The sequence below is a fragment of the Rutidosis leptorrhynchoides genome, chromosome 7 (genome assembly GCF_046630445.1).
Source record: "Rutidosis leptorrhynchoides isolate AG116_Rl617_1_P2 chromosome 7, CSIRO_AGI_Rlap_v1, whole genome shotgun sequence".
NCBI classification, from domain to species: Eukaryota; Viridiplantae; Streptophyta; class Magnoliopsida; order Asterales; family Asteraceae; genus Rutidosis; species Rutidosis leptorrhynchoides.
The window spans coordinates 201,104,056-201,122,155 of record NC_092339.1 but is presented as its reverse complement, the minus strand read 5'-3'; the positions used below and the strand labels follow the sequence as shown (position 1 = coordinate 201,122,155).

Sequence of the window (18,100 nt, the reverse complement as noted above, 5' to 3'; positions counted from 1 at the left end):
AAGATATTTTTTGACGAAGGTAATTATTTTGATGAAAATTATTCGAAGAAATCCAAAATTCTAAATCTTAAACCGTGTTAAACACTAAATCTAAACTCAAATTAAATTTATCTTTATGTCTGTTGTGTGAACACCAAATTAGTAATAACTAGTAAGTGGCCGTTGTCCCACTTCGTTGGGCTAAAAAATTTGAGCCAACTAAATGAAGTTTGTTTAAAAAAAGAAAGATTACTGTAACGGGTACTGTTCATTTGTGCCGGCTGTTATGTATATTGTAAATTATAAACTTATCTTTGTTGTGTGAACACCAAATTCGTTTTCATTAGCCCTCACCTCACCCTTTTTATCAGGTTTCATTTCTTTTTACTACTAATACTAATAATAATAATAATTCTAATTCTGGATCTGCAATCAACAAACAAACAAACAGACATGGGTAACTGTTTAAATTCTTCTTCGGCTAAAGTAGACGCCACTATTAGCTCCCGCGATTCTGGTAATTTCTACTTTCATCTTTCGGTTATTATTTTTTTATGTATCAATTCACCTTATTCATATTACTACTACTTTACATGGATATTTTTTTTTTTTTCTTTCTTAATTTTCAAATTGACTTGATGTAGTTTTACCCGAAATAGATGTGAATTATAGCTCAATTTTGAAAAAATAAAAATTCATCAGTAGGCCTAACAATCAACTGTAGGTATGATGAGTGATTTAAAGAGATTGACTTTTTTGGCCAATGTTTTTGTTAGTTCAATAATATGATGATTTTCTTACGGTGAGTTGTGTTTTTGGAAATTTGACAATATCTGTTTCAGATAAATTTAAGGGATTATATAACGGGAGGCCATCCAAGTTTAAGGTCACCCATATTAAAAAATGATTTTGTAGGTCATCCAAATTTATCTTTTCGTGTTTACAGGTCACCTGTATTCGAAAATAATTTTGTAGGTGATCCAAGTTCGTGTGTTCTTCCACTGGTACCAAATCTGGCTAAAATTCCGTTAGAAAAATGTAAAAAATAATAGAAATAACCAAGTTTTTTTTAATTAACATTATTTATATGACGATTAATTCATACCAAATATACGAGTATTTGCATTTTTTTATAATTTTTTACAAAGAGTTTTTAGTCAGATTTGATATATATGTAACAACATACGAATTTGGATGACGTACGAATCATTTTCAAATATGGGTGACCTACAAACACGAATAGTTAAACTTGGGTGGCCTACAAAATCATTTTCAAATATGAGTGACTTAAAAACACAAAACAATAAACTTTGTTGGCCTCCTGAGATATAATCCCTAAATTTAATTCGATTTGATTATATTTTTCAGGGATGTTTAAAATTGATAGTAAAATAAGTTCGTCTTCAGGTCCCTCAAGTATGACAATATCAACTCACAGTGGGGGAAGTAGTAGTATTAGTAATAGTATTGATAGTGTTAGTGTTAGTACAACACCAAGATCAGAAGGTGAAATTTTATCATCTCCAAATGTTAAACCTTTTTCCTTTTTGGAATTAAAGAATGCTACTAGAAACTTTAGACCCGATAGTCTTCTTGGTGAAGGAGGATTCGGGTACGTTTTCAAGGGTTGGATTGATGAGTTTACACATTTGGCTTCGAAACCGGGATCTGGGATGGTCATTGCTGTTAAAAAGCTTAAATCTGAGGGGTTTCAAGGTCACAAGGAATGGCTGGTTAGTATCTTATCTTGTTCCTTCTCATTTAAAAGATTGTCAATACTTAGGTTGTTTTGCTGATTGTTTTTTTTTGTTTGTTTGTTTGCAGACGGAAGTAACGTATCTTGGACAGTTACATCATCCTAATTTAGTGAAACTTATCGGTTATTGTACCGAGGGTGATAATAGGCTTTTGGTTTATGAGTTCATGCCCAAAGGAAGCTTGGAGAATCATCTGTTTAGAAGTATGTTTATTAGAATTTTCATGCTACTACTATTTGATTTGATACAAGACTAACACAAGTGTTTATGCTGTTATGTGAATCCGGGGGTTGTTTTTTATTGGGTCCAGACTTATATATCTTGTTTCGATTCATAGGGGGTCCACAACCACTTTCATGGGCAACAAGGCTTAAAGTGGCAATAGGTGCTGCCAGAGGATTAGCGTTTCTTCATGATGCTAAAGACCAAGTTATATATCGCGATTTTAAGGCTTCAAACATCCTTCTAGATGCGGTAGGATACTAGTTATATCTGATAGCTAGTGAAATCCATTGTTTTTTTGGTTCCAGTTTAAAAATACAATAACATGACCATTTTGCTTTTATGACACAGGAATTCAATGCAAAATTATCGGATTTTGGTTTAGCTAAGGCAGGTCCAACTGGTGATCGGACTCATGTGTCAACACAAGTAATGGGTACCCATGGGTATGCAGCACCAGAATACATTGCGACAGGTTTGTACTCTTAAATTACCAGAGCTTTGTTATTTTGATGAATAAATGGGCGGGTCAGTCAGTTTGGGTAAAGGTTTACATGATGTTACTGTCATACAGTTCTAAATGAGTCGACTTGCTGCCCTGTAACAATTTCTTTACAAATTGGTCTTACACACTAATCATTCTATTGAATCATATTCATATTTAATAATTAAAAAAAACACTTAGAATAAATTATGCATTTATGACACACTGACTTTGTCTAATTGTGAACCACTTCTTTTTTTGTCATTCTTTTTAATCAACACGAGAGTTCAGGACCAGTTATAGATCAAACATAATCCAATTTTCACTTATAAAAATCTTGGCAGATAGTTTCTCTTTACTTACATGATGATGATGATATATAAAACTCGTGTTTTGACCAACAGGGAGATTGACAGCAAAGAGCGACGTGTACAGTTTTGGGGTCGTTTTGCTGGAATTACTGTCCGGCCGTCGTGCTGTGGATAAAGACAAGGTTGGCATCGAGCAAGATCTTGTTGAATGGACAAAACCATATCTAGGGGACAAACGACGTTTATTCAGGATTATGGACACCAAATTGGAGGGACAATATCCTCAAAAGGCTGTATTCACTGCAGCAACACTTGCATCGCAGTGTCTTAGCATAGAACCTAAAACCAGACCTCGAATGTCTGAAGTATTAGCAACTCTTGAAGAGGTTCAAGCTGCTAAGAACGGTTCAAGAGAGCATCGAACCGTGTCTAGTCCTGTTCCAAGATCACCAGCAGGACATCATCATCGTCAACAACAACAACGTCGTTTGACACCCTCCGCATCTCCATTGCCGACTCCACGTCAAAGTACTCAAGTAAAATGAGTATGTATGTAAACTAATAAATGTGGGTTTAGTTGAGTTTTGTTGTATGTATATGATATAATAAATTTGCCACTTTGTTATGTATTAGAATCTTGTTTCTTTACCATGTAGGTAAATTGATTACTGACAAGATATATGTAATTATTGTTAAAAATGGGTTTTAGTCAATTTTGAAGAAACTGATTGTCGATTTTAGTAACCCTTGTCAACGTTGTTTACTTTTGGATTCAAGGGAACTGTTTTGATGATGGTGAGAATGTTTGACAATTTCCTATTAACATATAAAATGACCAATAATGACATTATTGTGGAAAGTAGTTTACAGAGTTGAGAGTAGAAGACTTACTTTCTTTCTGAGCTGTACTAACTTTTCAATACGTTATATATAAAATAGAAAAGAAAAAGAATAATAAACTTATTGTAATATTTACTTTTATAATGAAACACTTTCTTTATCACTTTTAAACGAACACATAGTACAAAATACAAATCTTTGATCGTCACACTGGACGAATAGAAGAATACTGTGTTCAGATTAAGAACCGGTCAATTGGTACTTCTGTTTGACCTTTTTGATAATAACAAAATCATTAACCATGAATAATTAACACTTTATATACTAAAAGTGGTGGCGAATGTCGTCGTTTCAGTTATATCGGCTTGTCATTTTGAGTTTGCGTTCACATTACAAACGCTCCCTCAACTTCGACTATATTTACACAACGACAGCCCGTATCTTTATGTTCGCCGGGAGTCAAATTTTCCCGACAGCACCGTTACACTCGAAAAAATTTATTGAACAAAACAAAACTAACTACGTTAGAAACGGGTACTTTTTAAAAAATCCTTAACACAACGACATCTAAAACGGCGCTTAACACATGTGCGATGTTCCCCTCTGTAAATACACAACGCTACGTTAAATATGAATACGCAGGTCGAAAGCACCCGCCCAACGCGCTGGCCAGTCCGGACTAGTTTAACAAATAAATGTGGCTTCAGTTGTTTATATATATATATATATATATATATATATATATATATATATATATATATATATATATATATATATATATATATATATATATATATAATAATAATAATAATAATAATAATAATAATAATAATGTGCTTACTATTTGGCTCGGTATTAGAATCTCTACATCTTACAAAGCACATAGACAAATCTGACGTGTCACTCTGACAATTCACCCACAAATTCAGTGCCACGTGTATTTTTCTAATAAAACTGATTTATTTAAATTAATCCCAAAATATAAATTCTGTATGACTGCACCCCTCTCTCTCTTTCTCTTCACAATAAAAAAAAAAAAAAAAACCCACAGCATATTCCGCAGCCGATCATGCCCTCATGCCGCCGTAATAGAGGTTGCCACTACCACCAATGAATCCGTTGCGTTTTTCTCCACAATACCGTATAAATTTTGTATACTAACACCAGATTCTGTGAAATCGCCGGAAGTTTCTCCGGTGCTTAACCCGGAGTGATGAAGATGACAATTACAAAAACGATTTAGGGTTTGCAGCGATTTAGGGTTTGCAACGAATCGCTTTTCCGATTTAGGGTTTCAAAATCGCTCACAGATTTACAACATGTTTATATAAATATTAGGTTTTTGCATGATATAAGATTTGAATGATTTTTGGTTTTAAGGTCAATTTAACTGTTAATCGGTTTTGGGTTTTGCTTGCATATGCGTTGAGGATTGTCTTTGATTTTAATTTCTGATGACAAGGTATGCTACTGTTTTGCTCATTTACTCTTTAATTCATAATGTGTATATGAGTTTTTTTTTTTTGTTTTTTTTTTTGTATTTTTTTTATTGTTTTTTTATGTATAAACGATTATTTTCGAGGACTGGAGTAATTGTTTTTAATGTATAAACAAATATCTTCGAGGACTTCAGTAATTGTTTTTGATGTATAAACAGATATGAAAAATGCGTGCTTTGCAGTTTTTGAACTATAAATACACTTTAGAAGTAACCATTTCAGTATTAGATTAATTTTTAAACTAAAACAATTTAAAAGTTTCTGGCTTTCTGCACTATAAATACACTTTGCAACCTTTTTAGCTTTGCTAAAAGTTTTTAATCATACCTGTAATATTTTAAGTTAACCATACCTCGTATTTTATACCTGTAGTAATTTGATTTAGGTATGGTTATGTCAAACGAAAAGTCATGGTACCTACCACAACAAGTAGAATCATAGCAAGAAAATGATTTGGTACATTATTTCCTCTTTTTTTGCTGCAATTATATGATTGTTTCCTCAGTTGTATTTGATGCTATTGTGAACAAAAAGAAACAACACAAAATCGACGATGGTGAGTTTGAATATTGGAGGTGATGAAATGGGCGGGTTGGCCTGATAGGTAAGTACAATCAGTTAATTTTTGTTATAGGTCTAAAAAGGGTGTCATGTATATGTATTTATTTATTTATTTATTATTTTTTTTTTTTATGTATATGTATTATAATCTTATGACATGTTTATAGACAAAGTGGTGTCCCACAGTGTGTTGTGACTACGCAATTGAGTCTGAACATGGAAGTGGAAGTTATGATGTAACATTCAATTGTTCGTACAGATTTTGTTGCTATGTGAGTATTTAGATGATAATTATAAGTTTTTATGAAGTTTTTTATGCTCATAAAGTGATTATAAAGTTTGTTATTGTTAATGTATTTTGTTTTTTTTTTTTCAATCTAATCCTTTAGATTTTTGTTGGTACACTTAAAATAAGAGAGAGTACTTGCTTGAGGCTCATTAATCTGAATGGGTCGAGATTGCCTTACAATTGTGTTTTCAACTTGGGTAACATATACGATGAACCTAGAACTGACGGTAAACACACCAGACAACCATCGAAGTCATGGTTATGCTTTTAAGAAAATGAGGTGCATGAGTTATTATAGATGAACACTGGAAGGTTAGGCTTTTAAAAGCACTATGTATATGTATGCTTTTGAGCTACATGAACAATATGTCAAATAACTTATGGTTATCTTCACAAGTTGGATAACCATTGGATCTGCAATTGCTGCTAGGGTTTAGGGTTTTTGGTTATTTTTCCCTATCTAAAGCTGCCATTTGACTAACAGCACAAGGTTTTTATTTTTATCTTATATATCCTTCTTCTCTGCTGATGCTTTTATGTGTTGAATGGTAGTTTAAGTTCATGAAATCAAAGACTGTTTAAAAAAAGTTGGAATGTTATTAAAGACAAAGTTAATGGTATATATGGTTGGAGCTGCGTTCATACGCAAAATAGATACCAGGTTATTATGTTGAAGGGACATTTTGTTGTGAATGATCAAGGTAATTCCCTTTCATTTTTTATTGTTATTTTGACTCTCAAAAGTCAACGGGTCAAAATGAGGATGTTTATTTATGCTACTATGAGCAAAATTATGTGGGAGGTGGATGTAACTGGAACAATGAGGTGTATTATCTCATTTGAAAGTCAATGGGTCAAAGTTATAAAGTTAAAGTATGTTCATGAGTGGGAAGTGATACGGATTATGGATGCAAATGGTGACCAAAGGAATGTATTTGTTAAAGATGTTGAGGCTACTAATGATACTGTCTTAATTGGTCGTTTGGTTTACATGAACATTTTTATGGTATTCACATTATAGTAATGAATGAAAAAGGTAACGAGTTTCTTATATTAGGCCAAAATGCTAAATGTTACACTTGGTGGGCCTGTCCATTTATGCGCAATCAATGGGCTAAGCTAATATTGGTTACTGAGATGATGTATTTTCAAGTGGTAATATGAATGGTTACACAAGTTTTAAAAGTACAGAAGATGGTACAAAATATGGACTAAGCATATTATGTGTGTTTTGGTTTTATTCCCCTTTCGAGGTTAATTTGGTTATTTAAACGAGCTGATGTGGCAAATCTGACCAAAAACTGAAGGCGATGTAATTGAATGGTCTTCAGGCCATCCACAACAATAATTTTGATACTCTACTTATCATACCATTAATTGATATATCATGAACGTTTCCAGTTTGTTTGATTAAGGGTCGCCGTGCAACGCACGGGCTCTTAAAGGCTAGTCTTGTTATATGGAGTACTACTATGCAAGTAACAAACATACTGACAACATCTACGTAATTTAGGTTACAAATACGTTTCTAATTTCTAATCAATTTTGAAGCAACTGTTATCAATTTCATATCATAACTTCTTTCAATAGGGGGTCGCCTCACCCCCATTAGATCGGTATTAGGTTCATTGAGTACATACTTTTTTCGTAAATTAAGTGCCCGGAATCCGTTATTAATGAGATCGAAGGATTACCTGCTTCGTTCTTTTGGGGTTCGACTTCGGACAAGAAAAATATGCATTGGAGAAAGTGGGAGCAAGCTTTAAATTCCTAGGAAAGTGGAGGTTTGAATATTGGTAGTGTAAAAGCATTTAATTATGCTCTTCTTCTAAAGTGGATGTGGCGATTTTATGCATGTGATCAGCTCTGTGGGTTAGAGTGATTCGTGCCATGTATGGGAGTCAAGGTGGGTTAGAAGGTTATAACCAAAATGGGGCATCAACCTGGTCGAACTGGAAATCTTTACAATTATTCCAATGATGTAATCCAGGTTAAAGTCGGTAACGGGTTAACATCGAGCTTTTGGAAAGATAATTGGAAAGGGAACGGGCCACTCGGAAGAACTCTATGAAGTAGTGATATATCATCAAATTGATTTAGTACTTTGTTCACTACTTCATCATTTTGGAATGTTGAGTATACTATATTTGAAGATTCTTGAGGAACAAGTTTTCCTCGCTTGACGATGCTCCATATGTCATAATCTTTTGATTAGACTTTACCGGGTCAAACTTATAATTTGGATGGCATTCCGTGTGATAATATGATGATTTTATGAAATATTAATGATTTAAGGATGTTTAGTCTTGATTATGAGAGGAATAGGGTTTTAGGAATGAACCTGCTATGGTATCTAGGGTTTTTAGTAATGGTTGACTTTTGGAGTCAAAGGGCATTTTGGGATCATGAATATTGCTCAAAGTTTACCTTGTGTTTTATGATTAAGTGCAGCAGGCAGCCTGGTCAATACATGATTAATTACCAAAATGTTGACCAAGTTGGACTTTCAGTCAAAACCCTAAGTTTAATGACTTTTGACTTTTTGAATCAAAGAGCTTTATGGGATACTGGATGGTACTTAGAGTGTATTTTAAGGTATATGATGTTTTGCAAAAGCCAGGATATTCAATGGTTGCTTAATGCTAAAAATGTTGACCATGTTGGACTTTCTGTCAAAGTTGCTGTTTTAATGGAATATGGACAGAATGTTGATGATGCCATGTGTTTAATCAAGATTGTATTTGGTATTGTTATGGTCTGTGGGATGTCTAAATGCATAACTAGTTACCTAATGTGGTCACTTGATCTCACTGGACTCACTTTGAAATTAGGGCATCTTATGATTTTTTTTAGGAATTTAAATATGATTTGGTCTTGGTCTATATTATGATCGAAATGATGCAGCAACAGAGGGGTTTACTGAGCTTGATTATAGGTTTGGGTCCTAATTTTAAGGATAATTTGATTAGGATCTCACATAATTGGATTATTGTTAAATGGTGTTATGGGAATGCAGACTCAGATAGGGATTTTAAGGTTTTATGGACTGCAGGGACTAATAGAGTAAATATGGTGCAGTCTCAGAAGTCTTGCAATGCCAGTCCTTTGCAGTTTAAAATGTTTTGCATTGTCAGTCCTTCGTTAGTTATTTCTGTTTGGTATTTTGTCAATGGCAATCCTTGGGATGTTCATTAAAAACTGTATCTTAGGTTTTTATGTGTCATGTTTTTGACATTTTTGTAAGTGTTTTGGAGATCACTAAAATCTCCTCTCGAGTATTCCCGTTGTAGTTGTGACGACCCGGAAATTTCCGATCAAATTTAAACTTCATTCCTATATGGTTTTGACATGATAAGCAAAGTCTATTTAATTAAGTCTCAATTTGCGGAGTAGTTTACATGAATATATTTTACCTTTGGCTATTATCAACGATTCACGAACAATTAGTTACAAATAAATATATATAGATAATTTATAAATATTCAATAAAAGTTATTATAAATATGACATTACATAATCAATAATACATAATACAAGTTAAAATATAGTTGTTAATATTATTATCATTAATATAGTGATAATCAGATTTAAAATATATATATAACTACATATATAAATACAGTTACAGATGTAATCAGATGTATGTAATAAAGATATAATCAGAATCATATATAACCAGATATATATATATATATATAAATAAATATATATACGAAATTATACAATCAGGAAATTAAAGAATATGTAATCTGTTTGCAATCGTGATCAAGCTATAGTATTATTAGATTTTTGCTCCCAATCCAGTACAATTCGATTCCTTTTTGTTCCAGTAGCAAACAAGATCAGTTGAGGGAATATCAGCTTTTAATTTTTTTAATTTATTTTACGTACTGAAGGAATCCTCCAGTCCCCATTTTGTTAGACGTCCTAATCCTTTCTCAGTACAAACAAACTGATAGTACCATCTTTACAGCTTTAATTATTCACTTATAGCTTATATACAAAGGTAACTATCACTGCAAATTGTAAGCGTGTACCTCCTGTTATTAACCAAAGCTAAACAAGATATACATTTATATATATCTTTTTGTTACACAAACCAAATCACCATCGACCCCAACCCTTGCTCCACTTTCATGCAACTGCAAGACTTTCGTTTTCCTTCCGTTTCAAACCCTTGCAAACACCAACCAACATCATCATCGAATTCCACCACCACCCAAAATGCAAACCATCGCCACCTACATATGTATATATATTCACATATACATGTTCAAAGATATAGATACACATATATACATACCATGTTTTAATCGAGCATCTCTTCCACTTTTCAAAACCATCGATCTCTACAACCACAGAACCATCAATCTCTCATCTCTCTTTTCCCTCTATCTCATACATATCTACATACATATATAAACATAGTTAAATACACGATTACCTTTTATGTCCTGGAAAACCATGAGATCACCACCAAACCGTCTTCATCACCTTCAAGATCAATCGTATCACCACCACCATTCGATTTACTTTTCTGCAACTTCTTTTCTCTCGAACTCTGCTGCAGCTTCTATTTTTTTATGTCTCCTTCATGTTTCCTCTTCAAACATCACCCCAGGAATCACCTCTTTTCTTTTCTGTTTCCTGTTACAAGCGAACCCACACAAGAAACCTATCTATTTCTGTTTCTGCTTGAACGACCCAATGATGATATGAAGTATAATGATTGTAATTTAATAATGTTGAGGTGCACGTTCTTTCCTTTTTCTATTTGCTGGCCGACATTTACCTAAACACATAACCCTACTTGACTTTTTTTAAGAAATCGATTTGTTATAATGAATCAAGTGGGACTTTATTCATGAACATAGTGGGATCACATCATATTTTTTTTATATTTTACATGATGAAAAGAAGGAAGTGGGGATTGATCGCATGGCTGCTGAAATTTGCACCTTTTCACGTTATTTTTTTATATACCGAACCCCACACAAAAAGGAAAAACCTCCAGCTGTTTTACGATGTACGTGAATCATATTAGAACTAAAGCAATCGGACCTGGGCTTATTTAATCACTATAACGGGTTGCAAATTAAATAATTGTTGGGCTTATATTTAGTTGGGCCGAGAAGGGGAAATGAAGGGGACTAGATGGCTGGAACTAATTTCGGTATGCTTGTGGGACTGAAACGAAACCCCATGGTAATTTGATGATGAATTTAAAAGTAGATTGAAGATGATAGAGGGTATGATAATGATGATATAGATTAACGATGATGATGTTTTGATTATGAAACATATAATGAAGAATGGGGTTGACGAGTTAAAAGGAAATAAAATAGTAAGTATAGCAGAAAGTAAGGACCAGAGGGCTGGTTCTGAGTATTTGTCATTAACCGAGAGGTTGTGGGTTCGAGCCCGGGCTGGGGCATTATTTTTAAGCCATTTTCTTTTTGAGGTAGCATTTCTAATTTTTATTAATATCATTATTATTATTATTGATATTATTATTATCACATCATGATTATTAGTAAAGATAAGTATTATTATTATTATTATTATCATCATGACTATTAAAATTATAATTGTCTTTAAAAATTATCATTTCCTTTAAAAAAAGAATATCATTAGTATTATTATTAGAATTATCATTATTTTTATCATTATTATCTTTATTATTATTATATAAATATGATTATTATTATTAATTTTATAAATATTATAATTATTATTATTATTATTATTATTTTTAACATTAAAATTATTATCATCATTACTATCATTTTTACTAATTACTAGTATCATTATTACTATTATAAGAACTACATTATTATTACTAACAATATTACTATTATTATTATTACAATGAAAATTGTTATTAAAATACTTATATAAAACATATATACAAGTATACATATATAGATATAAAAATATAAACAATTGAAATAATATATATATATTTGTTCGATTACAAGTATACGTTTTAATATATATATGAATGATATAGGTTCATGAATCCGAGGCCAACCCTTTACTTGTTCAATGTCGTCCTATGTATTTTTACTATAAAATACAGTATGGTGAGTTTCATTAATCCCTTTTTAAATGCTTTTGCAATATATATTTTTGGGACTGAGAATACATGCAAATACTTTATTAACTGTTTTACAATATTTATATGCGTGAGTTCATTTGATCCCTTATCACTCTTTACATTTTTGGGACTGAGAATACATGCAAATACTTTATTAACTGTTTTACAATATTTATATGCGTGAGTTCATTTGATCCCTTATCACTCTTTACATTTTTGGACTGAGAATACATGCAAATACTTTATTAACTGTTTTACAATATTTATATGCGTGAGTTCGTTTGATCCCTTATCACTCTTTACATTTTTGGGCTGAGAATACATGCAAATGCTTTATTAACTGTTTTACAATATTTATAGGTGTGAGTTTTCATTTGCTCTCTTTTTAAATGCTTTTGCAATATATATTTTTGGGACTGAGAATACATGCGCTGCTTTTATAACTGTTTTACGAAATAGACACAAGTAAATGAAACTACATTCTATGGCTGGATTATTAAACCGAATATGCCCCTTTTTAGTCTGGTAATCTAAGAATTAGGGAACAGACACCCTAATTGACGCGAATCCTAAAGATAGATCTATCGGGCCCAACAAGCCCCATCCAAAGTACCGGATGCTTTAGTACTTCGAAATTTATATCATGTCCGAAGGAGGATCCCGGAATGATGGGGATATTCTTATATGTATATTGTGAATGTCGGTTACCAGGTGTTCAATCCATATGAATGATATTTTTGTCTCTATGCATGGAACGTATGTTTATGAGAAATGGAAATATGAAATCTTGTGGTCTATTAAAAATTATGAAATGATGATTTATGATAAACTAATGAACTCACCAACCTTTTGGTTGACACTTTAAAGCATGTTCATTCTCAGGTACGAAAGAAATCTTCCGCTGTGCATTTGCTCATATTAGAGACATTACTTGGAGTCATTCATGGCATATTTCAAAAGACGTTGCATTCGAGTCATTGAGTTTATCAATATTATTATTAAGTCAATTATAGTTGGATATATTATGAAATGGTATGTCTGCTGTCAACTTTCGATGTAATGAAAGTTTGTCATTTCAAAAACGAATGCAATGTTTGTAAAATGTATCATATATGGGTCAAGTGCCTCGCGATATAATCAACTATTGTGAATCGTTTATAATCGATATGGACTTCGTCCGGATGGATTAGGACGGGTTCTTTTAGTTGGTATCAGAGCGGTGGTCTTAGTGAACCGGGTCTGCATTAGTGTGTCTAACTGATAAGTCGTTAGGATGCATTAGTGAGTCTGGACTTCGACCGTGTCTGCATGACAAAAGTTTTGCTTATCATTTTTGTCAGAAATCATTTGTTTATCATCCTTAGTAAATTACCTGCTAATTATTCTTAGTCTAGACACATCTTGCATTGACTGCATGAATAGTGTATAGACAAAATTCATATCTTAGCGTATCTGTTATTGTTATCTTTACCTGACAGCTTTCGTAGATTCCTCCGTAACTTATGAGATTTTAGTATTACATATGCATATGTAAATTATGTATTGCAGAATACTAATCTACATCCTATAATCTAATTCTTATCGAAAATCCTTCATCTGATCGTACGAGATGAATCCTGCAACTAGTTCGAGTCCCTCAGATTCCGATAGCTATTCCGATAGTTATTCCGACAGCTATTCCGACATAGATGTTCACCTAAGCTCCGAAAACAGCGTCATCGGCATGAATCAACCAATCAGCCATTATCAATTCATCTGGTGGGTTCGTAGTCGACTTAATTAATGGAAACGCGCAGAAGGCAATCCCTTCCACCAACCGAATTCACCTCTTGACAATGAACCTGAAGCGTTTACCGGCGAACCTGTTCGAGACACCAGTTTCGGTCTCATTTCCAGGGTAACTCAACAAGATTATATTCTATCCACAATTCTGAACCTTATTCATCCGCTCGTTTCGACCGACAATCATCCTGGAGTAATAAGTCAAAGAACTTTGCGCTCAAATAATCAATTCGGAGAATATGGTGCAAAATGTACCAGCTTCAGCAACATCACCGGCACCAACAGTACCATCAATAATAGCACCAGTACCATCAACAATCCATGCTTCAATATTATCATCTATACTTTGAGTATGATCTTCGTTCTACGTATCGTTCTACCTCATTTATCTTCGTTCGACATGGCGAATATGTAATCTCTAAAGTTTTAGAGATTATTTATTCTAATTCCAACCGAAAAGCAAATGAGTTTAATATCATATTAACTCATTAAATCCATGAATACATCTGAAGAAAATATATATGTATATATGTTTTCATAAAGATTGTAATTAAAAATCCTCTTGTACAAACTGTTAATGGTGAAAATATTTTAACGGGTAGGTAATACCCGAGGAATATTTAAATTTCACATTAATAAGTTACATTGTACGTTCTTCGAATCTGTTTCAACAGTCATTTACTATACTACTTACATCCACAGATATATGAATCCGTTCACCACAGAATAACCATTTCCATTCAAATTTCATTTTTGGATTTTGACCTATCAGAATCCAACAAGTGGCATAATGAAGAAAACATTTGACGGAATAAAACTTGTTAGAAACAAACAAATTAACTATGAGAAATTTTGTTAAGAATCCACGCTAACAAAATCCTAGCTAACTGTTCCTAGCTAATTGTGGACTAATCAACTAAGGACTACCAACAGTGGACAATTAAAATGAATCAAAATATTGTTTATAATATATGAAACTGAACATTTCTTCAAAATTGTCACTTGATTTCATCTTAAACCTCATTTGTATCTTGACGATTACAATCTGCGTTCAAACCTTTCATGATTCTTGAAAACACCTCAATCGAGAGGATGAACCAACCGCACTTCAACTACGGGAGAAAAGATTTATGCATATGGTTATGCATCTGAAAACACTCGGAACCTGAGTAAACGTTTAACACGTAATTGTGCTAGCTCCTTTGGCGTTGTTATTACCGAAAATAACTTTATAATCTCTCTTCAAATTAGCCAATTTTGTCATAGCTCCAGCAAGTTAACTTCGACTTTTCATTTGAAACGACCTTTTTGTAACCTTGATATGAATCTGTGCTCTTTTATTGTTACCGGGGAACCTTTTATATTCCACCATATTACCGTCAGCGTTTAATCATCTAAAAACACAATTCTCTTGAAATCACCTCGGATCGATAACCAATGATTCAGATATGGTAGCAGTAAATGTAGAGGAATCGGCAATCAGTACTTTGAAAACTCACAACATATCTACATCAACAGTTATACATATAACATCTATCTCTTAGAATAATGACCTTCCATTCTGAAATTTTGAAAAGCACCCAGTCTAAAAATCAATAATCTGAATATTGAAAAAGCTGAATGAAGCAGCATAAACCGTAGACAACCGTAAACGATCTTAACAGCCAGAAGTTTGATAATAAAGAATAGTATGTTGGAAAAGCTCAGAAAAGTTGGAACTGGAAAACGGATTGAGCTAACCATGAAGGAGACCAAGGACAAATACAAGGACCATACCCTATATTCAAAGAATCCAGATAATTTTGGATCCGTTGAAACTTTTAGAGAATATCTTGCTCCGAAGTCATGTTAAAAGCTTGCGGAAAATATTTCTCCATCAACCATCGAACTTAGAAATTCCAAAATATCATCATCAATATCTTCGATATTTCTGAGGATATTTTCATAAATATTCTCGTCCGAAATTATATACCTCTTCGTGATTCCTGTGTATCATTATATTGGAAACATTCAATAGAAAATTTAGTACCGAAAAGTAGATTATGCGAAACTATGAAGAAAGTCGTGGACAAATCACAAAGAATAAATTTAACTTCAAAGAATCCAAATGATTCAATGCCTGCTGAAATCTTTAGCAAATACCTTGCTTCTGACTCCAAACTCTTGCGGACAAATTTTCTTCACCATCCTTCGATATTAGAAATTCCAAGATATCATCGTATCTTTCATTATAAATATCCTCCATATTTCTGAAGATATTTTATAAATATTCTTATATGAAATCATTAAACTCATTGTGCCATCAGTGTTACATCATATAGAAACTGTTAGTTTCTATATTCTGTAAACTTTCGAGCTTAAATTATGAATGTTACTGAAGTAATGTTGGGAACTGATGCATGAGTTAGTATAATATAATGACACTTGATCAACGTGATTATATTACAGTAAGTCATGCTAAATTTCTAAATGGAACATGATGATTCACAGATTATAACGTCATCATGTGCCATGTTACATAACTCTTTCATTCTAATTAACCTCTGAACCTATCAAGAAAATATATTCTTGATAGTCTATTCTCAGTGATTCTGGTAATATGACAAATCAAATCGTGCTATTACAATTCTGCTGCTTAGTATATTATGGTCATTCAAAATTTCATACATATGAATTCTGGACCATTATTCGCTTGACTTGGAGTCGGGAAGAGAAAAACAAGAGCAAGGAGCCCCGAAATATAAGGGAGGATATAAAGCTCGATAACAACACATAAATTACAAACCGTGTATGTCAATGTTTATCACAACATAAAGACACGGGAGAATTAAAAACACTATAACCCCAAGGGCGAAGTAGAAGAAAACAGATTCCTCCGGTGGAAGTTGGAAAAGGAGAATGATTGTAACAATAGAAAGGAGAAGGACAAGGAAAAGAACTGGATTAGGCATTTTCATAATGTTTTGGATGTATGAACTAAGAAAGAAAGTGTAGGAATGATGAGAATAATGGAACGGAAGAGCTTAATTTATAATGGAAATACCAGACAGAGTAAACGAGGCAGATCATCGTATTTAATTATAGAGATCTTAATTTCCTTATTCGCCGAAGAATCAAATCTTATAGATTTCGAAGATTTTCTTCAAATTCCTTGAATTCCGGAATTCAACCCTGTTTACGTCAAAAGCTAAGGAAAATCTTATTTTCTTCAATTCACTCTTTTACGATAGCTTCATTCGTATTCTTAGAATAATCGAATTATTTTATCATTATTATTCAATGATGATAAACCTCTAATTATCAACTAATATTGGTCATAAAAACATTCTTATTGTTAGCGATGACCACCTCACTCAAATTTCGGGACGAAATTTCTTTAACGGGTAGGTACTGTGACGACCCGGAAATTTCCGATCAAATTTAAACTTCATTCCTATATGGTTTTGACATGATAAGCAAAGTCTATTTAATTAAGTCTCAATTTGCGGAGTAGTTTACATGAATATATTTTACCTTTGGCTATTACCAACGATTCACGAACAATTAGTTACAAATAAATATATATAGATAATTTATAAATATTCAATAAAAGTTATTATAAATATGACATTACATAATCAATAATACATAATACAAGTTAAAATATAGTTGTTAATATTATTATCATTAATATAGTGATAATCAGATTTAAAATATATATATAACTACATATATAAATACAGTTACAGATGTAATCAGATGTATGTAATAAAGATATAATCAGAATCATATATAACCAGATATATATATATAAATAAATATATATATACGAAATTATACAATCAGGAAATTAAAGAATATGTAATCTGTTTGCAATCGTGATTAAGCTATAGTATTATTAGATTTTTGCTCCCAATCCAGTACAATTCGATTCCTTTTTGTTCCAGTAGCAAACAAGATCAGTTGAGGGAATATCAGCTTTTAATTTTTTTAATTTATTTTACGTACTGAAGGAATCCTCCAGTCCCCATTTTGTTAGACGTCCTAATCCTTTCTCAGTACAAACAAACTGATAGTACCATCTTTATAGGTTTAATTATTCACTTATAGCTTATATACAAAGTTAACTATCACTGCAAATTGTAAGCGTGTACCTCCTGTTATTAACCAAAGCTAAACAAGATATACATTTATATATATCTTTTTGTTACACAAACCAAATCACCATCGACCCCAACCCTTGCTCCACTTTCATGCAACTGCAAGACTTTCGTTTTCCTTCCGTTTCAAACCCTTGCAA

At 32.5% G+C, this 18,100-nt stretch overlaps 1 protein-coding gene across 1 annotated transcript; it reads left to right on the top strand.

The window, feature by feature from the left end:
• Positions 1-328: 328 nt before the first annotated feature.
• Positions 329-3,472, top strand: LOC139856915 (probable serine/threonine-protein kinase PBL3). The gene is made up of 6 exons (XM_071845628.1): positions 329-496; positions 1,348-1,712; positions 1,804-1,939; positions 2,074-2,210; positions 2,310-2,433; positions 2,847-3,472. The coding sequence occupies exons 1-6, from the start codon at positions 433-435 to the stop codon at positions 3,296-3,298; spliced, it is 1,278 nt and encodes a 425-aa protein (XP_071701729.1). The 5' UTR covers positions 329-432; the 3' UTR covers positions 3,299-3,472.
• Positions 3,473-18,100: the final 14,628 nt, after the last annotated feature.